The sequence below is a fragment of the Thunnus albacares genome, chromosome 19, assembly GCF_914725855.1.
Source record: "Thunnus albacares chromosome 19, fThuAlb1.1, whole genome shotgun sequence".
In the NCBI taxonomy this organism is placed as follows: domain Eukaryota; kingdom Metazoa; phylum Chordata; class Actinopteri; order Scombriformes; family Scombridae; genus Thunnus; species Thunnus albacares.
This window is the reverse complement of record NC_058124.1, coordinates 18,792,572-18,816,595: the sequence shown is the minus strand read 5'-3', so window position 1 is coordinate 18,816,595 and position 24,024 is coordinate 18,792,572. Positions and strand designations below refer to the sequence as shown.

The 24,024-nt window shown below is 41.7% G+C and overlaps 1 protein-coding gene across 7 annotated transcripts in view; it reads right to left on the bottom strand.

Moving 5' to 3' along the window:
- rbms3 (RNA binding motif, single stranded interacting protein) overlaps nucleotides 1–24,024 on the bottom strand; it is a 299,179-nt gene that overhangs the window by 105,810 nt on the left and 169,345 nt on the right. For all 7 annotated transcript variants that reach the window (XM_044336701.1, XM_044336707.1, XM_044336702.1 and 4 more), the window contains one exon: nucleotides 20,211–20,302. In XM_044336701.1, coding sequence (XP_044192636.1) covers nucleotides 20,211–20,302 — 92 coding nt within the window. The remainder of the gene's footprint in view (nucleotides 1–20,210; nucleotides 20,303–24,024) is intronic.

The following is a 24,024-nucleotide window of genomic DNA, read 5'->3' as shown; positions in this document are numbered from 1 at the left end:
TATGAAGCAGTCAGGTCACATATACTTTCTCATTATAAAACCATACAGTTTTAGCCACTTTATATACAGTAGTCTCCTGTATTTAACACACATATTAAGCTACTATTACTATTAGAAACTCATAGTGATGTGATGTAAATTATAACATTAATAATATACCTATTTTGTGAGGTTATGTATATTTATTTCCATCAAGCATAATCCTGGATGGGATCACACGTTTGGTTGTGTGTGTGCATGTGTCTGTGTGAGTATCTGTCCAGAGCCATTCTCGCATTCTACTGAACCCATCAGCTTAATGTTTTTTGTGCACATTTATGACTCTATGCTCAAGGACCTCTTGTGGTTGCAGTATTCACAATTTTTAAATAACCTATTTTATAATGTGATTTCTTATGAGCCTATAGTAAAACTTAGACTTTAGTCTTTCCAGCAGTCGCTGCCATTTTACAATTTGCGTTACGACATAGCAAAAGGCATTTCCTGGCAATTGGCTAGGCTAAAAACAAGGCTTACCTAGTCTGTTGCAGGCCAAAATTTGGCCTTTGTCATGGCTCAAAAACTGATATCCATAGAAAAGTTTGGTCTCATCTTACTTGCTTGCAGATTAATTCCATACCTGATATGTTATGATCCACTAAAGTTAGGCACGATATGAGATGAGGGCGAGATGAGATAAGTTAGGCGAACCCAGGACACTCAGTTACAATATCATTACACTATTCTATGCATCTTAAAGAAAACTAAGACTATACAATACAAAAACACTTTATTAAAAACTTTGCATACATCTATATGAGAAAACTCGCACACCTGGCGGAGATCTGAACTCTACTGAGTCCGTTATTCTAGTTCTTATTTGTTTTTTAATTGACATCTACAGTTTGTGCTACTCTGTGTGTGCAATAAAATTGATTGAGATGTTAACTTAACGTAAATTCAAAACTGGTTAATAACTTAATACAATTAATTAACACATAATAATACATTACACACATAAATACATTGAGATATCTTGTAATCAAAGCTGGAAAAAGTTACTGTTGAATATCTTTTAACCATATCACGTTGATATTCAAAGCTACGCACAAGCATTGCCGCCATTAGCTCCTCTTTGATTGACACCCTAATTCACATGTGCTGTCTTGTTTGTGGCATGCTTGATGGAAGGGCCATATGTTTTATGAGATGAGGTTATTCATAGGTTGTTGTGTTAACCAGGAACACTGTTGAACCTGTCACTTCCTCTTGAGCTGACAAGCTTTATTAGAGATGGGGAAGAACGCTCCTGTTTATTCATCCTCGGTCTACGGCACGTGGCGTGTGTCAAACTAGATCCACCATGCATAATCTTGTTACATTTGTTCAACTGGTGTTGTATTGGTATAATGGCTTTAGTCAGTCAGTTGTGATGGAATCAGATTTGTTCCTGAGAATAACCCTGTGTCTAGACAGCAAGCGTGTCAGACGCGTTTTTCACGCGCAAGTCATACGCAACAGATAGGCTCTCGTTGTAATCTATGCAGTTGTCTGCACAGGCTCCGTGCAGGCTTGCATCTCAGCCGCGTCTCATGTGTGTAACCATGACTTGACGCGTTCATTTACGTTTTAAGTCTATTTTCCGCTGTTTTATGTGCGTCACTATAGTCATGTGTATTAGGCTCTAATCGCTTTCCTGACCTTGAAACTCGCTTTGTGCATCTGTGTGGTATTTTGGTGACCGGCGCAGAGCGCACGTTGCACAGGTAGGAGGAGAGGCGCAGGCAGGTGGGAGGTTCATTCACATGAAGCAGCGTAAAGGCAGTTGTTGTATTTTGATTGAAATTTGGTTCTGCAGACATTGCTCTGAAAACATACCAGAACCACCTCTATGGCGCAACATCAATCCGCTGCTGCTTCGGTGATTTTATCAACAGGATCAAACTTGCTGCAGAGCTGCAACAACGGATTAAAGCTTAAAATTTGAGTAATTTATTTCAGTTAAACATTCTCCAACCAAAATTGGCACAGAAATAACTTTTAATGTGGTTAAAGCTGGAGCATCAGTAAATCACTCTGTATCGATCTATAAATGAATGTGGGTGATTCTACTGTCCACAGCTCCTTTATACTGTATGAAAAGCTTCTGCTTCAGTTCATTAAATCCCTGCAGCATCTGAAGGCAGCAGGACCGATATGTTCATAAATCTGCAGCCTCTGAGAAGTGCCGCGCCAGAGCGCAGTGCCGATACGCGCTGCCGTTTACTGTGTTTACCTTCATTAAATCACCTGAAAATGACACCTGGCTGCTAAAGTATAACCACACACACCTCTATACACATCAGACTGGTTGATTATAACTTAATATTCTGCTTTTTTATGAAGGAGATGTCGGGTTAGCAGGGGTCATCAGCCTCTTTTCCAACTTTCTTTTTCTTTCAAAAGTAGCCTCTTATGTTTTATCCTTGAAACACATTGCGGTGCAAACCGTGTACGAGGTGAGATACATTTGAATTATTGCTGAAATAGCGTCTGTCCAATATAATCACGTAAACGGCTTTACCAAATTTCTTAATTTTTATTCTATCTTTATTCTAAAGTTATTATAGTAACTAACTGATGAAAACAACTACTCCGTCTGTCTTTGTGGTGATGTGTGTTCATGTTGTGATGCTTTGAACCATCCAGACATTTCCTGAAGAAAAGCTTTCTGTTTGTTGAGCTGTCGTTATGAAGTTTAGCTGTGATTGGCACAACTGTTTCAGAGCTATGTGTCCAGTGATGTGACTGGCTAAGAAAGTATTTAAAAATCACCATATTCGCTGACTTATATTCACCTTCACCTAGCCCTTTCGCACGTTGCGCTGCTACACATGCATGAACCAAAATAGCAGGTGAACATGGAGACGCCCACACAGTCCGTGCGCCTAAAACCTACCACCTTGTGCTTGTCATTGCACTTGGTTAAAATAGGATCCTAAGTGTGTGGGAGAGTGGGGACACATGCCACAATATTGTGAGACGGCAGATTGCCAGCACTCTGAAAAAAAAGGGTGATTATTCACTAATGGATACTTGCTGTGGTATCACAACAATAAGCCTTTTTTACGGATGCCACTGACTGTCACCCACTAATAAGCATATGGCTGAAACAAGAAAAAGTTTCAGTACTCCCAGAGCACAGTCACACATGCACAGAAACAGACACACTTCAAAACCCCATTCTGTTTGGCTGTTGTTTTTGTCAGTTTACGACCTAAACCCCCCATTGTTGAATTAACTGCGGAGAGAGGGGTGGGTGGCTGGAGTCACAGTGCCAGGGCTACGCTGGCCCAGAAAAAAGCCACAACACAAACTAACTCTTGGCAGGGGATGGAGAGGCAGTATTTTTCCAAAAACTGATTACCTTCCCTCTCCCCAGTGCTCCCTCTCCCTCCCCTCTTTCACTTTCTCTCTCTCTCCCAGACAAGCTGTTCCCTTGGCAGCTGTTTCGACAATGCAGATCCCCAAGCGCAGGGGGTGGTTGGAGTGTATATGCGTGTGTATGTGTTTTGCGTGATGGGAGGAGGAGAGGGGGGTCACTAATTCATGAACTCTGCAACATGTAAATCTGCACGGAAACATGCCAGGCTTTTTCTCTCGGAGGCCCCGGGATTCTGAAACTGAGCACGATTAGCACTCAACACCAGTGTATGATGCCGGAAACCCCGCGCTTTCTGAGGGCCTGGCCTTTTGTAAGAGCCCCTTCCGTTCAATGGCTGGCCCCATCGTCATGTTTTTCCAGGTGTAAGCTCTCCTAGTGAGCTACATTCCCCCCATCGGTTACTGTATATAAGGTTTTGTTGGCCTCATAGATATCACACTGAAAGGTTTGTCGGAAAACCCTCCAGATTATCCTGTAAAATCCAGGTTTGCAGATGTGGCATTTAAATCAATTTACAGTATCTTATTATATTTTATATAAATACCATATGTGTTTACTTACTGTAGAAGCAAAAACAATAATATGACTTTAACTAGGCGGTCCTGGCAAGACTCATTAAAGGATAGAATATCTTTCTCTACCTAAAACATGAGTCAGATGTGGCCAGGGAGCCCATGGGCAGGAAACAAACACATCATAATCCTCCCCTGTAATTGGGCAAATGAGAGATGTTGCCATTGGACAATGGCACTGAAGCAGATGGCAACAGAAAGGCGATGTAAACCTCCCACTACCCCTCGCCTAGCTTCCTCATTTTTTTTACAGTACCGCTCCAAAAGGTAGAGAGGCAGGCATCATTTCAACAACCTAAACAGATTGTCTGTCTCTTTCTGTCTTCCACACATAAACACAGACCGATGCGTACACACTCTTCCACCAAAAGTGAATATCTCTTGTCTCCCATCAAAGCACCTTTTCCTCCAAGACCCCCCACTGAGCATGCTCGCTAAGAGCCCTCCTTTGAGACCCTAATGTACGAGCAATCAGATTAAGGCTGTCGATGTAAGCCTTGAATTACTCACGTTATGACTTGATTGGCCAATAATTTGATTGCAGTCACATCTCTACTTCCCCTGGTTCTTCAGATCCCATCTTCCCTGTCCCTCCTGCTCTTCCCCCTTTCTCCCCTTCTCCATCACGCTTGAGGCAACAACAACAAGTCTGGCTGTCAGCTTTTGAGGCGGGGTGTAACCGTTTCCATGGGGATTGCTGAAGTGACTTATCAAGGGAAAAGAAGTCATCTTACTGTAAGTCAGATGCAACCTTTTTAAACCATGAAACAAAAACATCTAATTTCCTTGTGACAGCCTTTGTGTTACTATATAATGAAGCTCACTATGAATACTTGATATTTGAAATTGATAATTGGATAGATATTGGTGGACAGCCCAAACAAGGGTACCACGTATTGCCAGGATTGTGACATTAAGTTAAATTGAATTTTTTTTTTAAAGTAAATGCAATAAAAAATAACTACTGTATGGATTATTGTTTGTATTGGATGGTTGGATGGGAAGAGCACTGCATTGATTTCTGCCCATGCTCCAAACAATTTCGATGCTGGCTTTTATGACCTATTAACCAAAACTCTTCTTGATCTCACAGGCTTTTGTTTGGTTCTGGGCGCAGATTTCAATGAAGTATGTGACAGTAATATTGATGGAAAAGGTGGGGCAGAGAACAGGACCAACATGATGCTTCTGATGTGTTATGCTAGCGGGCAGCCCACACAGGTATGACTGACATATGGCACTTGATGTGCCAAATGGCGCTTCCATAAAAGACTGCTCTTTTTTGTCGGGCAGACATAGATCCTTTTCAAGGCTAGTTTTTCTCTTCGCTGCTGCGTGATGAAACATACATAAGTCTCAGTTTGAGATTAATTTCCGTGAGTTTTTAAGGTTTAATAAGGGTCCGGTGTCTGGAGGCCGTAAAGGGCTTTATTAGAAGCAATACCACTCTGTATGCATCGGTCCAAAACAAGGTACTTGCAGCTTAAGTATAAGAACTAGAACGGAAATATGCTTTTCTTGACACTACTCTACAACGCAGCTACAGCGATTCTATTTCTTTCCAAAAAGCTGGTTAAAAAAGAAATTAATTCTCTTCTCAGGTGCCATTCAGAATTTCTCATGCACAGATCCACGCAGACTTATTAATTAAAATACAATTCATTAAATAAAATAAAACAAACAAGAAAAAACATTGTCAAATCTATAGATGGCACTGTTCTAACTGATCCCAAAAATGTGAACATAACCTTTGCCTTTTTCTACGAGGAACTGTACAGCTCAGTGATTGGTTTTGATAAATCTGCATGTAAAGGTTTTTGAAAACTGTCCATATGGAGTGTCTTCCTGACAGTGAATCTGAAAATGTGAATGCACCTGTTATACTACATGAAATTGAGAAAGTGGCAAAGGACATGTGCAGGGACAAATTGCCAGGTCCAGATGGAATTATATCACCCACCTTGCACCTTGCTTAGACCTTGCTCAGCCCTCTGCTCACAGATATGATACAGTTCTCAATTAAGGAGGGCTCATTCTCAAGAAACGATAAAACTGCTCTAATAACCTTGCTTCTTAAAAAAGGCAAAGACCCAGCAGAGTGTGCTAATTACAGGCCTGTCTCACTCCTTAACGCAGATATAAAGATTTCTGACAAAGTGTTGTCTTGACGTCTTCAGGGTCACATGACTAGTGCATAGCGATCAGATGGGCTTTATAAAATCCAGGCTGGCCTGGTCCTTTTGTTGGATGCAATGAAGGCCTTCGACCACCTAGAATGACCTTTTTTATGGTCAGTGCTTGGGGCGATGGGCTTCAGCACTCCTTTTATTGACATGATCAGGGTATTACATAATAATCTAGCAGCTCTGGTGCTAACGGGGGAACTGCTTCCCCCCTTTTAGCCATCCTGAAAGGGTCGAGGCAGGGTTGTCCCCTAAGTCCATTGGTGTTTGTGGTCTCTATTGAGTCAATGGCACTTGTCAATCTTTTCAATCACTTGTGTTGTCCTTGGTCTCTATTAATGGGACACATCATCATATTTCACTATAAGCAGACAACGTGCTACTGTATGTTGACAATGCCGTAAAATGTATCCCACAAATACTGTCTATTTTTGATCAATATGGTAAGCTATCTGGGTTCAAAATAAATTGGCAGAAATCTGCTTTGTTACCGCTGAGGCGGGCGATGATAGATGCACCTGTCCCTCTATCTATTCCAGTTGTCAAATTTTACATACCTGGGGATAGAAATTTTTCCTTTGGTTCAAACAATAGTTAAACATAACTTTGGTAACACACTCAATAAAATCATTAATCAAGATGAACATTCTACCCAGAATTAATTTCTTGAGCTCAATGCTACCTCTTCCCCTGCCAACCCAGTATTGTTGAGGTAAGCAACCATGCATCAACCTCTCTACAATGCAGCAACAGACCACCAGTCTGTCTCTTCCAAATTTTGAACACTATTACTCGGCCTTTACGCTTAGACCCTTATTAACCTGGCTTCTGGCTGAGGCATCAGTGTCATGACTACTATGGCTAGTTATTCCCTCCAAGATCTTCTGCATTGGAATGTGCCCATTATTCAGTGTCGTCATAAGTTCAGACCCATTGTCTTGCAATTGCTCACTGTATGGAGGGCAGCAGAGAGGCTGTGTGGCTGCCCCTTTGTATGGAACCCATGCTTCCCAATATTTAATAATGCCAAACTGTTGATTGGTGGCCATGCTATTCAGTTCTCTCGTTAGAAAGAGAAAGGTGTTCATACAATGGGGGATATTTATGGAGACGAGGGCTTGTGTTCCTTCCACGATGTATGTACAGAATTTGATTTACCATGTCCCTCCTTTTTCTTTTATTTAGAGTTAGAATTGGCTCTAAAGGCCAGTGGAGTCCCATGGAAAAGTCCTCTCACACCACACCCACTTCATAAAACTCTGCACAGCACTAGAGGCACAAGCAGCCTGGTTTCCAAACTCTACTGATTTATCTCACAGTACGCCTATAGACCCCTGGCACTGGATGCTTTATGGAGGGCTGATATCCCAGATCTGGACCCAGCTTGATTTTTTGATTGGAACAAAGTCTGGTCCAACATACTGCTAGCCTCCAGGACTCCTGAGAGGGAGGGGTGTTTTTTTTTCTCTGTGTTTATATCTATTGCTTTTTGTTTTTCCTTTCTTTTTTCCTCCATTTCTGTTACCATTACTTTTTGAAATGTTTAAGATGTTTTAATTGACATGTTAAAAAGAGTTAGGGTTAGGGTTAAGCTTTAGTGAAAATGAAAGCAGTTCATTTACTAATCACTGCCCAAAGCCAGTAACAGGGGAGAAAATATCCTTCATTATGAGCTCCTGGTTTGATCGCCAAAACACTGATCAGGTAACGTCTGCAACCTTTTTCCAGAATGACCATAACAGGGGGGTGGTAATGCCTGATATGTCTTGCCAGCTGAGGGTAAAACATGTAAATAAATAAGGATGAAGTGGTATTTTCTTTGACTTGTCTTTCAACAATGTGTAAATAAGAGTCACCAAAGAAGCAAGTACCTGTCTTTGAATAAATGTCAAAAACAGGCCTTTCTACAGGCTTTTTTTCTCCAAACAAAATGACTTTTCCTTAAAAATTACTGTGAATAATCCTACAATTTTGAAAATATCACATTGCCTACTAATACCAAATATTCAGTTTTCCCTGGAATAACCATTTGCAAAAGGTTCTAGGTAAAAGGTGTTCTTTGTTCCACTAAAACCTTTGAGTACTTCCTTTGGAGTTTGGGCTGTGTCTCAACACAGTTGGTTCAAATCAAGGGGCAGAAAGTCCAGATAGGAAGTGATGTGGTGTAGTGAACAAAAGCATCATTATATGTTAACTTAATCGCACAAAAGGGCTTCAGAGAGACTGATCATTATTCAAGATGGCATTGCCTCCCCACCAGTTAGCTTGTCAAGGCTGCCTCTTCCTTTTTCTGACAGTTATGAGGTGTACGTACCCTGTTAATAATGGAATACAAACTGCTCTGTGGTTCAGTGGTTGCTGTAGTGTGGACCATAACACTGCTATGAAAACATATGGCATACAAATCTCTGGTTTGTTCTCATGAGGACTTGCTGAGACTGACAAGGCCAAAGGGTCTTCCGTTTAGATATCCGGTAAAGGAACTGTATAAGAACACCAGAGGAAGATGTAAACGTCACTGTCAAAAGACACTGCACAAGCTGAGCAAAAGGGAAGGAAAAGAGGCTTTAGCAGATCAACTGATGTGCAAACAGCCTGGAGTACATATTTAAGGGGTCTCCAAGTCTTATTTCACTGTATAGAGGCAAAAGAGCTGATTCTGTTTGACTGCTAACTTCAAAATGAATCTGTGAAGAGTGTGTACTGCTCTGCAAATTAGCCTGGGAGACATTTTGTATCTATGTCACATACCGAGCAGAGAGAAGGATGCGGATGGATGCTCCCTCTACTGAGCTGATGGTTTGATGGTAATCACATCCCTAGTTTTTCCTCCCTTTTTCTATCTTGTCTACCGTGCAGTGTTAACTTTCTTCGGCTGTCACACGCCGCTGGAAGAAGGCAGCCATCTGCTATGAATCATACCATGCTCTGAATCAAATGTAACAACACAAACTTGCAGCCATGTAAACACAGGCATACGCAAATGATGGCAGCAGACAAATCGCAGGCACTGGCAGAAACAAAGACATCCCTGAGAGCTTAACATGCGTGACACATATGAAAATGTACATATCCAAGAAGAAGCTAAAAAGCATACACACAGGCTAAGAAGGCATGCAACAAAAACAAACTGAGAAAATCAAAGATTTCGATGTTCAGCAACCAAAAAATGTGAAGATGAAATGCGAAAGCTTAAAAAGCACCATAATCATCCATGGCAGCAAGAAAAACCTAAAAGGGACTGCTAACACATCCCTGAGAGCATTTTAAGATGCTGTCAGAGAGAAAAGGTCACCGCCTTGATTGTGGCATACGATAACATGGGGACAACAGCGCTGAGATAACCCAAAAGATAATGCAAAGATAAAACCAGAAATGGCAGCAAGATAACCCTCGCACAACACAGAAGCAACACTAAGATGGCATGACAAATACTGAGATAACAATGAAAACAATGCTGTGATATCACAAGCAAAGCAGAACAAACTAGCACTCGGGCCAAGCATCAAACATACAGAAAGTGAATGAGACGGAACAACAGCTTTTTAAGGCTGGAATGGAGGAATGAGAAACAGCGACCGACATAACAAAGACAAGCGGAGATAACAGGGCAATTGGAAAGAGAGAGAGTGAGAGACGTTACAAGGCATGCAAACATAATATTGACACTGTGGAGAGACAAAAAGGGCAGCAGTGATTTCTACATAAAAGTTGATATAAATAAATGTGAGGGAAAAGTAAAATTTGCATGAGAAATGTTCTAAAGCCAATGCTCTCAAATAAACTGCTTGTTTATCAAAAATGCAAGCTGAAACTGTGCTGTGCAACACGACAGTGACAATTTAAGCAAAAAAACAAAACAAAAAAAAAAACAATCCTAAGACAACAGAGTTTTTAAGAGTCAGAGACAATGCAAAGTTGTCAGTGTGAGTTTCTTTGCCTGCTACATGCTGAGCTGAATCCACACAGTGGGTTTTTCTGGCATGCACTGACGTAATGTTTTTGATGTAAAACACTTTGAAGGAGAGCGATGATGTGAAATCACCTCAGAGCGGGCTAAGACACCCGTGTGCCATACATCTACCTGTCTGCTCTCAATTTCTCTCCTCTGAACTGCTGACTATCTCTTGCTATGTCCAGACCCTGTAGAAAAAAGCGCATGGGTAAAGGATCCTCCACACCATCCAACTACATAGCATCTGTTTCCTCTCCTATATTTGTGTGCCACAGGGCCTGAGGTCTTAAGGGCCAGGCCCCTTTTGAGCTTAGATAAACTACACTGACCTTGAATTTTTAGACCTCTGAGACAAGACAGAGATCCCTCCTGTGTTTCTCATTTGGGCAATAAAGGTCAGAGAAGATTTTTCTCCTCATTATCTCTTTGACATACAATAAAAGATGTGTGTTGGATAAAGACCCACAAAAAATACACATCGTATGGATAGGAAGATTTCTTGTGCTACTAGAGAACAATCAAGAGCATTTGATATTTTGATGTGGGACTTCATTCTCTCTATTTCTATCTCTTCCTGTCTTTATCTATCTCTTGCACGGCCGTGTCCGCACACTCACACACAAAGACTCATGGGAGCAGTGTCAGTGAGATGAAAAGGATGAAAAGGGACCCGCTCCTCTGGCTTTGCTCTTCCTCATTAGGCAGAATGAGGGACTATGTTGGTGTCAGAGAGCTGGTTCATCAACCCTCAGCAGGACAGAGCCCCAATCCCTGATCTACCCTGCTCTGCTCTGTCTGGACTCTCTGCTCTCTCTTCCTGCAGACCTCTCACATATGATTGAAGCCACTGGAAATGGAAACAGTCAGTGTAATTTAACATGGCATGCCCGTAGAATTTGTTAAAGAGAGAGGGAGGGAGTGAGGAAGATAGTGAGGGTGCGATAGAGAAAGGAAGGTAAGGATAGAGGGAAAGAGAGAGGAGTCACTATGAGGAAAATTGTGGTTGATGGTGTGAGGACAGCTGGCTAAGGAAAAGGGAACAGGAATGTGGGATAGTATGCAACTGATCTAAAAACAATTATGGGAATTAAATAGAATTATTTGATTAGAATGATTTATAACACTAAATGGAAACTGCAATAGGACATTGTGTTATTTATCTGTAATAGCAGCACAGCTATGTCTGGCAAAACACTTCAAGTGTTAGCATTGGTACAGGCTCTAATCTGACTGTGCTGCAGCACCCTGAACTACCATTAAGTATGATCTATGTAGAGTGACTCTCAGAGCGATGGCAATGTGAACTCACACAAGCGTGCAACTAGATGTAAGCAGTGGCTTAAAGTTGGCATACGGAGTTATGCTGCTGCAGTGGAAGGGTTACATTAATCATATTACATCTTCTAGGGAATCTAATGAATTAAAGGTCCTGTGTTTTAATATAGTCGCATCGCATGTACATGTGTGTGTGAGTGCATGTGTGTGTGTGTGTGTAGTACCAACTTAACATGATCACAAACAACAACAACTGTGTTACTGTCTAGATTTTAATACTTTTAGAAAAAGGCTTGGTGTATTTGTACAGGAATTTCTCACTATTATTTGCAAGCTTCATACATTTTAGTTCATATGCATGCCACTATATAATTGATTCTGCAGTGTGTGCACTGTGCTACTGAGGCCCTACTTGTCAAACTACCGTTTCCACCGCAACCTGCCAATGTTGCAGTTTTACCTCAGTAAAATATTACATGAATCAAGAAATAAATAGAAAGAAAGAATAGTGTCCCTAGTGTTGATCATAGCTGCATTGATCGAGAAAATCAAACAAACTATGCAAAAGCATAATGACTGTCATTTCTGTGTGAATTTACAAAATGAGCTGGCCGGGAGAGGAGTCAAAATATTCATTACTGCTGCATTCATGCATACATTCACTCTAACTCAATCAATGCAAATATAGTGAGTAGGGGACGCTCTGTGATACCACATGTATCTTTGTTCATAATCTAATGATTTACTGTTCTTTTTTAGATAAGCTCAATATGTATGTGTGTGTGTGTGTGTGTGTGTGTAGGTGTATCATTGTCTTTCATTTGTCATTTGGAGTCCTTGCCTTTCTGCCACTAGCAAACCTAGTGCTTTCCATTTAATTATAGATGCTCCACGTTTGTGCCTAGTTTTAGAGTGTTAAGGGGGAAAAGGCCCTCTTTTTATACTTCTCAGGCAGAATATAAGCAGCAGAGAGAAACTGACAAAAAAGGCTTCATGAGTCCCCATCAAGGTAAAATTACAGTTCTCCGGAGGATAGTAATAAGCTGCCCTGTAGTGGTGTTTCTGACGCATAAAATTCAATGAACGAAAAGTGCTCTGTGCTCTCTCTTTATGTATATCAACAGAGTGCTACCTAAGCCAAAATGCTGAGAAGTGCAGGACGGCTGTTGAGGTTGGAGATCACAAACATGTGAGGTGACAGCACTGCATACTGTGGCGGAGGTAGGTAGGGGAAGGATGGAGGGATAGATGGTGGGATATAGGGAGGACTGTGGGTAGCTGGCATTGAGGAATCTAATCCCAGAGTTAATTGGTATGACTGATGAAGACAAATTGAAATGGGTCAGCTGAATCAGGGGAGGAAGGCAGGCTCGAAGAGAGGTGTACAATGCACACATAGTTTAACATATAAAATACCTGGATATGCATTCAGAAGACATTCACTAAATAGCTAGAATGTAATACAGTATAATTGTGGGGAGAGGTTTAGAACATATCTGCTTAGTTCAATCAAAATTAAGCCTACAGCATCAGGAAGTGAACTGGATAAAGAATACACCAAACATTCTTGGTGAAAGCTTTCCTCAACACTGAAGCTGCACCATTGATTTTCCAATATTCACATCTATTCACAGGTTGTCTTCTCAGGGCCAGCTGAGTAAATGAATGCAAAGCGTTTCACCTGGTCTATGTGTGTCACTGCTGAGTGTGGAAGCCTGGTCCTTTGAACGTCGTCTCTGTGGGCCTGCTAATTGAGCCAGATCAATTCACAGAGACAGCGAGCAGGTTGGCACAGTTGCCACATCAAAGAGATTCTAATAACTGCACACTGTGGCCATTACCAAGCCTGAAAAAGCCATATTTATGTTTGCTTCAAAGCAAGCATGGCACCATTGAACATACTGAGAATGCAGGCCCGCGCTATTCTTTTTTTTAAGCCAACAATTTAGACACAAGGCCATTTCAGAGTAATTTGGGAAAAGAATAGAAGCTATTCACACATACATAAATGCAACCACTCCAAATTGTACTTTAATTAGATCCCTTTTTTTGGTGCTAAAGTGGAAACCAATAAAAAAACTCCTAACAACAGAGTGTAATTTTTAAAAAGAAACTGCAATATTGCCCAAATGATTTCTCTTTATCCGTGATAATTCAGCAGCATATCATATACAGCAGTCATATACATCTACAGCAGAATTTATTATGCTGATGTTTATCCATTGCAGTGCCAACCATCTCTTTCTTCCCCCCATTTCTCGATCAATCTTTCTCACCCCATCTCTGATAATGCCTGATAAGTGATAAGTTTGTAACTTTGTTCATTAGCGTTGGCCTGTCTCCTGCTGTACAGGCTGTCTGCGGCGACATTACGGCTGGCAGGCCTCTTACTCTCACCATCCAGCCCTCTCCCTTTCTGCAGCGTCTGTCCATTTCTGTCTCCCTCTCAACTCCATTTTTCTCGCACTCTTCCCTTACCCTTCCTCTTCATCTCTTTTTCGTTCCAGCCCTCACTGATTTCTACTTAGTCTCCGTGTCCCTTCCTTCTCACTCTCTCTCTCTCTCACGCTCACAGCTCGGCACGTCTCCGCACTGCTCGGCGAAACAATTTACCGCACGCAGCGCTCCTGCAGATGATTGAAGCGTAATTAGACGGCAGAGACAGTGGAAGCCAAAGGAGGTGCTTGGGAGCCAGTGCTCATCAGATGGTCCGTCTCACTTTCACTGGCTTTGTCCTTCAAAACTATCACTTCTGCAGGAGAAGCGGGGAGGGGATGGTGTGCTGAGCTCCACCGCAGCTAACTACACTGTACAAAATGACACGGTGGCAGTTGATTGCAACTTTTTTTATTAGTCAGATCATCTCATTGCACTACAGATATTTGCATGATATCAATATTTCCTTTTTTCATGTCTTTTCTCAAGGTAGACTAGACAAAAAAAACATTAAATATTATGAATATATCAATTATTGGCTAAATTATCTGCCAATGTATTGAAAATAATATTAAAAACTAAACTGAAGCAAGGTTAATTTCTTTAAATGAAAGATTAACTTACATAAAAAGAGTATGGGGAATCGTCACCATGGCTAGGTCCATCATTATATGTTCAGGGAGATGAGGAGCAGAGAGAAAGCAGCATTAGCTTTGTGCTATGCAGTGAAAGCAATACTGTCACCTTGGCGGAGTATATTAAAGCTACAGGTGCTTGCCAAAGGATGAAAGTATACATGACAATAAATGAGTGAAGTACAGTATATACGCCGTATGCCAACATGCTGACTAGCACCATTCTGATACGTACACACAGTGTTCAAATGTGGAGCGCAGGAAAAAAAAATATGGAAGGGGGTAACTATAATCATAAGGATGCGCCTGTCGATGGCATCTTCATATGCGCAGTGCAGGGGGAAAGTGCTGATCTCCACACTGTGTTCTGACACCATATGCTTTGCGAACAAACACTGCGGTGGATGTCAGAGGGGGAATGGCATCACATTCAAGGTGGCGCACATTGAACGGAGAGGTGAGTGATGCTGCTGAGTGAGCACCTGTATCCCCAAAGTCTGTCCAGTTATCCTGCTGTATTCACAATGCTATGCGTTCCCCCCTACATTTTCCCCATATTTAACCCATGCTTGGGGGAAGGCTGGGCTAGCTGTTGTCAGCAACCAACTGTAACAGCACTGTCAGCCGTCCCTTTGATTATCACCCAGAGGTCACTCCATGTTGAGCCGAGCCGTGGGGTCCACAATGTCAATGGCGCTAAGACGTCAGAGGAGTCACCTTTAAAGGATAATAAGAAGACTGCTGACTGACTGCAGACCACCCAGAGGGAGATCCGCGCTTTTCACATGAATATAAATGTGATATTGACAGGAAATCTTCCCCAGGAGAGAAAGGAAAAGACAGCAGAAGAGACAGAGCAAGGGAAAGGAAGTGAGAATAAATGAAAGAGGGAGTAAGAGGACTGAACACTCCGGTTCGTTTCACACCGTTAAACCATCTGAAGCATCCGCTGGTGACTACTGGTTGATGGGCCGGTACGAGCACTGTGCTATCATAAACATTTGGGATTCACTTCATGGAGGCACTTTAATGATGCTTTTAGCATAATTTCCCCACTGTAATGTGAAGTGAAGGGCAAGCAGAGCCTTTCTGTCTGCCTGTAGCTTCTGTGAACCTTATAAATATTGGATATTGGAAAGAGGGTACTGATGGAGACACACTGCACCACGGGCTTTGTTCCCACTGCTTAAATCAGGGTATTGTTGAAAACTCTCCAAAATCGATACCAGTGCTTCATGTTTGACACCTTACTGACAGAAGGCATAGTTCATTTTATAGATATTTTCAGATAATCAAAGTGTTAAATTTTGTGAGTTTCATTCATTCATTTGTTTTTTCAAAACATAACATTATACTGGTAGAAAATCCCATTCAACATGTCATGAATTAAAAAAGAAAGCAATTTTACCAGATGTTTGATGGATAAATTTGACAAATTCAACTAACATCAATCCACATTTATCTTTGTGAAAATCATAGAATTCTTGGTTGGAAGTGTCAGCTCTAAGTTTATATTGGCCTTAAGTATGTATAACTTCAAAGCAGGGTGTACATTGACAGACTCCAAAGTATGTTAGAGTTGTTTTCTTAATTCTAAGCCGTCCATACTTGGGAGGAAAAAGAACAGATTTAAAAATATAGAAAGTAGAAAAGCACAGCTTTGTTTTCATCCGGACTGTTATCAGCAGAAGCCGACTGCAGCGAGAATAGGGAGGGATGATTTCCATAAAGACTGGCTGTTGTCTGAAAGCAAGCAGCTGTCAGGCGGAATTACCTCTCAGACACAGACACCACAATCGAGGGCGCCCTTCCCATAATTCAGTCTGATTGGCTCAAGGGGAAAATGGCAGCCTGTGGAGAGTGAGGCGAGCGGCTGGTTGACAGGTTTGCATCTGCAAAGCTAGACACGGCGTTTACCTGTTATCATTCTGTCTGCTCAACATGTCAGTTTTCTCAGTTCAGAAAGCTACCTGAACAAAGTGACATAGAGAATAGAGTCCAAGGTGTAAGGAGGCAAATACACACTCCATCTCTCTCTCTCTCTCTCTCTCTCTCTCTCTCTCTCTTATACAAACACTTACACACACACATACAAAAGGTGGGACAAATAATTGTTACCACAATAAATTGTTATAAATTATAATTGATATAATTTCTTATGATTCACAGTGTGTTTCTGTATGGATTATGATTTGCACATCGTCATTTTTTTTTAAAGATTCTGTAACTGTTTTCTGCATCAAACCTTTTTGCCAGTGTACAACTATTTAACATTAAAATGACGAGACTCGTGTCATGATGTATTATCCTGCAATATATAGCGTATCAAGTAGTCACTTGTGTTGGACCACCATTGTTAAATAGTCAGACATTTTAGGGAATATGCATATTTGCTTTCTTGCCAAGGGTTAGATAAGAAGGAGCTGGAGCCAGGAAGTTATTAGCTTAGCTTAATTTTAAAATTTCTGCCTGTGTACAGATTAAACAAACTAGATACGATATGTTCATTTGAGAGCTTTAGAAGTGTTTGTAGATGTTTTTTTCTTTAACTTTGGACAGAAACAGCCTCTGATTCATGAATTTAAAGGGAATCTGTCAACATCATGACACAACGTGATCACAATGTCACTACACTTTTCCACAAAATTTTGATAAAAGATAGAAGTGAATTATTGCCCAGCTCTCTGCTAACATAAACAATGTATCATGACTGTTTTGTATTATTACGCTGACACACACTCACACACCCACATGAAGACAAGTTTTTACTCTATATGGAAATGGACACAAACTAATGTGTATTTGGTTGGGCATACACAAATACACAAGCACACAAATGACCATATATGCAGAAGCACAGGCGCACACACACACACAGATACACACAGTCAAGTTCACACACACACACAAAAAAAGCACACAGGCACACATACACAGATGTGCGCTCAAATACACACACACATACTCCACACCTATGCTAAGTGCTCTTATCTGTGACTTGTGCAGAGGTGAGTGACAGGAAGGGAGGCGCAGGGGGGAAGTGTCCTTTAGGTGTCTTAATTATGGCTCCTCTCCTCCCTCTCGCTGTCACCATCCCCAGGGGAGGACAAGACAAAAGGAAGGCAATGTTTCATCTCTGCTGCCTTGGTATTTCAAATTCCAAGGGGAGTAAGAGGAGAGAGACAGCAGGCTGTTACACTGGAGGAAGAAGAGGAAATCAAGTGTCGCTTCCCTTTTTCCTTCTGTTTCTCTCTTCTTGCCTCCTAAAATAAGGCACCTCAATAAAAGTGCTTTAATGGCGTCACGACAGGAAAAAAAGGCGCAACTTGATTACTGCGACTGTTTTATTTAATGAGCTCAAAGCCTCTGGCTCTGACTTGCTATCCGTTTATTACTTTGTTGTGGAGAGATATAATATGTGACAAAATGGAGCAGAAGGAGTGAGAGAATGAGGCTGAATGCTCTCATTGTGGGAGTCGTCTGTGGCGTTAGCAATCGTCTTTGTGATTTACACCTCCCTCAATGCTTACCTGGGTTTTACATCTGGCCCCGCTTGGGGAACACTGCTCTGCCATGACAGAACAGAGGGTGTCAGAAACACCTTGCCAGGTAGGCAGACACAAAGACAGCCTGCTGTTAATTATTGATGGGAATAAATTGCACTCATTGGATGTTTGGCAGGGGAACACATGGTGGATGTGAATACAAATGTGTTTATGAATGCATGAGTGTGTGAGCGCGGAGTGAAAAAGATAGTAAGAGAAAGCGGCATTAAGCGGCAAAGGAATGGGGGTTAGAACGAAAGAGGAAGGGGTGAGGTGGAAGAGGAGGAGGAAGGAGGAGGAGCCGGTAGAGTGATGATAGTGATACCTGGTAAAGAGACATTAGAGAGATGCAGAGGGAGTCCATAAAAGCAAACCACTCCTTAATGTCTCTCACAAGTGTGATAAAAAGCACAGAGCTGGAGAACAGAATGCTGGCCTTTCCATTTATGTGAACTGAACAAGGGAACATTCAAAAATAAACTGTAATACGCAAATGCTAATAGAAAAAGATTTTGTGAATGTGCCCACACACACACGCACACACACACACACACACACACACACACACACGCACACACACACACACACAAATATGCAAACAAACATTCTTAAAAAGGTCAGCTCCTTTTGTATTGGGACACAAGACCTCTCTCATGAAAATATTGACTGAGAGAAGAGGAGCAATGCAAAGTGTGGTCTTAAAATGAGATGGGCAAAGAGCACGGCTTCTTATCTGTATTCTGAGAGCCTGCCCTCTTATAAATATTGGAAGAAGGACACTGGTGGGAGAGAGGAAACGGCCAAATGGTGCATTTGAGAAATGGCACACCTGAGCACCGCACAGAATATCATCTCCTCCTGTCAGATCTCATCCCATTTGATCAAAATAATTGCCACCTTCATCGTTATCATCAATTCTGTCATTTTCACTGGCGCCATCACCATTCTCCACCTCATCAGTGCTTCTTTGGCTTCAAGGGGGGGGGGGGATTTCTGGATCAGATCAAATGCAGACCATCTCGAGTGAGAAAATCACTCATAGTCATCACCATATTCATCGCTTTAATGCTACTGACATTTTGTTCACCTATTCAGATATTCTGACACCAGCTGATACAAAAATAGCCCGGTTTATAGCCACGTGAGCTCGTCTATCATAGATGCCCGGAGAGAGCGTCCTGCTGAGCCTCAGTCTATGGCGATTCTCACAGCGGTCCGTGTCAGTAAGGGAATGAAAAATTTTGATGAGAAAAGTATGATCACCGCTAACATGGACTGAAGTTTGACATACACACAACGATCTCGCTGATTTGGGCACCACATTTCTTTTGGGGTGTAAGTTAACCAGCCAGTTAGCCAGTTAACAATCTGGTAAAACTGACAGACAGCCAAATATGTAACACTAACCATGGCCCAGATTAGCGTTACCTACAGTCTCATTATACAATCCAAGGGTAAAAAAGGTGGTGAAGTAGTACAAACCCTGCCAAGTGTGTTTTCCCCTTTAACTAAGCTACATCTCTCCATGTGAATCTCTGTCTGTCAACCTGGCTCCATTGTGTAACTCACTGGGGCCCACTTTGTACTACTGAAACAGCTTGTCTCATCTGCTTTCACTTTAGCAAGATAATAATACTGCAGAACATAGAACAAGCGGCTGGTCAAACCTCAGTTAGAGCAGGGCCAGTTTACATACTGGCAACAAAGTTAGTTTGCAGTGGAATAATGTAACACACACACTCACACACACACACACACACACACTAAAAAGTAAGTTCACATAACCCCTTGTAACCAGAGACACACACTCGTAAGCAAAGTCTCGATTCTGCGTACGAGACCACAGCTTCAGCCTGTCACAGAGTGTGTCAGCGAAATAAAACAGACCTACATACATCACAGGCGCCTTCCAACTTGTCATGTAAAAATACACAAATATTGTTAACAGCCCACATTCAAGAGACTTCTTCTATTAGAACGAACAAGTTTGTCATTAAACATCAAAGCGCTGTGGAAAATTACTTTCTATAAAAATGTGTTTATAGACAGAACCAGTTTGTATGCGGGAGCTTTCAGTTCCATCGACATCCATCAAATGTGTTAAGTGTATGATTTAAATCCCTAGAGGGAGCTTTGTGCGCAACAAAGTGCTAATGATAATGCATGAGGAAGCGGCAATGCTAACTTGTTTTTAAACACAGCTTACCTTGGCCATTTGAGCCTGCACCCCAGTGGCTTTGAGAGACGACACAGCCTTCTGTGCCGCAGCTGGGCTGTCAAAATCCACAAAGCCATAGCCTGGAGAGAGAAAAGAAGAGAGGGAGAGCGGGAGAGAAGAAGAAAAAAGACAGGCATTAGCAAAGGAAAAAATGAAGGCAGATGACTAACAAGGAGAATGACAGGTACTTGGTAATTGTAGCAGTAATAGGTTAGTAACATGACTACAGAGGCTGCCAGTTCTCATATCTAGTGAGCACTACATTGTTTGATAATTAGCGACACTGACGTTCATAGGGGGATGCTATGCATCTTAATTAGTAGCATGGATGAGCGATTTAGTAATAACAAACCCCGGCACCCTGCCCACCTCCACCTCCACACACACACACACACACACACACACACACACACACACACACACTGATACATGTATGGATGTACAAATACAAACAGACTTTCATGCGCACACACACGCGCGCACACACACAAACAAACAAAAACACACAAGCAATAAGTGGCATGCTAATCAAGAATAAAGACCATCACTGTTTCAATTTTGTTGAGGAGAAAATCTTATTTGTAGTTTGTAGTTTAATGACAACTCATATGCATTCATTTATCCACGTAGAATAATTCGTGTAATGGTAATTTCTGAAAAGTCCGTGATTAACAAAATACGCACACATGCACACACTCACACATACAGAGAGAGACATGTCAATTAATTCCTCAGAACATCACTGAGTCATTTTCAGTTTTCAGTTGTTCAGCCTTTTGATTTTCGGAGACTGTGAAGCTGGCTGGCCCACATCGTGTTCCTCAACACACGGCATATTAACACAACCCCATTTCACAGCCTTCATAATCCTCTCCCCGGTAACAAATCTTTCAAAGGTTAACAGCATAGCAGAGCTGCTGCCATTTCTCTCTCTCTCTCTCCAACTCCATCTCTCTTACATACACATAAACACACTTATATTTCTCACAAATATAGCAATTCTCTCCATCTTCTTCCTGTCTGTCCTCTGTCCCTCTCTGTCTCTAATGCACTCTCGCTCTCCCTCTGTCTCTCTTTCTCATATTTTTCCTGACATTAACAGCCACCAGCCCCCATCTGGAAATTCATCAGCAGTGGAAAGCGGAGGGAATGAAATCTGCGGCTGTGATTTATGAGTTATTGTGATCCCGACGTTCTCCGGGATGTATCAGAGACGGGGGTCACGTCTGTGTTAATTAAAATTTGGTGGAGGATTAAAAGCAGTCAATGGTGCCCTCTGATCCACTGTTTCAGAAGGAAAGTGTAATTAGAAAAGGATAATGGGTGTGAGGTGGGGGGAGACTCGCCAGAGTGGTTACCCCATCATGTTACAAACGATCATATACCCACACACACACACACACACACGAAAGCACACACATGCACAAAAACACATAACACCTTGGTTTCTCACCACACATGGCCTATGTGTGGTTCTTTTCATACACACAGCAAATATCTCACTTGCTTTCACAGACATACGAGGTGTGTGCCGGTGTGTGGTGGTGGTGGTGGTGGTGAGGGGGTGGGAGTTCGGTCATTTTCCTGTCGGATGGCGGTGAAGGAGTGTGGAGTAATGTGAAAATCATAACCTGTGGTGGAAGAGAAATCGAGCACGAGGACTGATTAATGGCCAGCTGTTAGAGTGGGTCTGGGAGGGGTGGCTCTTTAATTGTGGAAATATGAAGAGCAACAGTGAAATGTCCAGATTCAAATACAGGTGGCAGATGGATCAAGGATTATTTTCTAAAGGGGCTGCAAATAGGCAGTGCATTCAAGCACTTATTTACCTCAGTAAACATATGACTCACATATGAGCGGCTAATAAAAATTTATGAAGCACTTGAAGGTACTTGAAGGTTCAGGTCAACCAAATTACAAAAAAAAATATACTCTCTTACCTGGTATCTCAACTTGCAAGTAGCTTTGGCTTTATTTGCCAAAGTTTTGAGATATCCTTCTCTGAGATTCTGCCTCCACCCAAATACAATACACAGTAGGCGAATTGAATTTTGTTTGTGGTGCACACAGAAATAAAAAAAAATTAAAATAAAACTTTGAAATTCAACAACAACATGTCTTTCCAGACAAGGTTACCCCATTACTGTGGATGATCTACAGACCTTGCTGTGAACAGGTTGCTATGGCTGCTCGAGCGAGTCGCCCATTTGCATATTCCGGATCGGATTCAGGCTCGAGCATTTTTGAGAAGTTTCCATTTCAAGTAAAAAAACGAGAAAAAGAGGCGAAATCCTACTACTACTGTTTGTTTGTGTAGCCTCTGAAGCCAGTGGAAGTCTGCTGAGGGGTAGCTTCCAGAAGATGGCCGTTAAGAACAGAGAGCCTTTAAGAGACAAGAGCTAAAACAGCCTGTGTCAGACAGAAGCTGAACTGGGTTGCTGCAAGAGCCGGTATAAGATAAGTAACGAGTTATTTGGACTGTAAATAATAAAAAGATTTACTAGTAGAGTCCCGGAATATAAATATAGACCTGGAATGTGATGTGATACCTCCCATTTCACGTGCCTCGGAGGGATGGAGCACCAATGTTTCTAAAGATATTCCCTCTGTTTGTGTTTTGATGACGGTTTTGGAAGCACTGTCTATTGGGCAATCCACATAGAATATGTCTTTTAAAGCATTTTTGAAATCCTTCATTCTCCATCTTTTTTTTTTTTTTAAGACTCAGAGACATTTGATTCACTTTCATACTCATTAAACCATTCAGTAACACTTTGTGTCTTGTACAGTTTTGAATCATCCACTTTATGTTTCTCTTTATTTGGGGTTTTCCCTTAAAGTTGTCACATGTCTGTGTTTCTCTGGTAAAAAAAAAAACCAAAATTCAATGAAAATTATTCACAGTGAGGTATGTGGGTTATCCAGTGTGACTGAAAAACATGTTACTGTTGAATTTTTTAAACGCAATTTTTCAATTCTGTGAGCACCACACGCGAAATTCCCTTCACCTCAGTTGCAGCGGGATGGAGGCAGAAAACTCATCGGTGGACAGTATCTTCAGACCTGGGCTGGTAAAACCAAAACTATATGCATGGCTAGATACCATTAGAGGTTATTTTTTGTAACTTGTGCGGAATAGCCCTTTAAACACAGAGAAAGCAGATGCTACATCCCACCATTTCCTCCCTCTTTGGATCTAAGAACATATTACTGTAACAGCACTTTAAGAGAACCAGACAAAAAGTTACTGAGGCCCCCTGGGCGATGGCTGATTCTCTTTAATAATTAGAATATTCCAAGGGTGGATACTTGGGACCCCCAATTACAAATTTAATATTCACCCCTCTACCACCTGGAGTGCACATATCAAACTTTCAGCAGTATGAGGATTTTAGAGAACGCTGACCTATATTCAGGCGCCTCTGAATGGAGGAAGAACTGAAGGGAAGGCGGGGAGAAAGCGAGCGAGAGAAAGGGTGTGTGCAAAAGAAAGGCAGCGTGAGGAAGAGGGTTATTTGGGGTCAGCTAAATGCACTGAAGAGGACTGAATTGACACTCACTGAGCTGCCTTCAGTAATAGAACCAGTTTGCTCTTCCCCTGTGCAGTCATTGTAGCTGATATATGCATAATGATACTGTAATGTGGACTGTTTGATCTGTAGCCACAGGGTAAAACTGTTTAAGGGTTGTTTTGTTGGAAAAGAGAATAATAATTGAGAGACATGGAGATATTCACAAAGTCTCTATTTGTGCTTTTATCAGGCACAACGGTTGTGGGGGGTCACAGAAAAGTCAGTTTTAT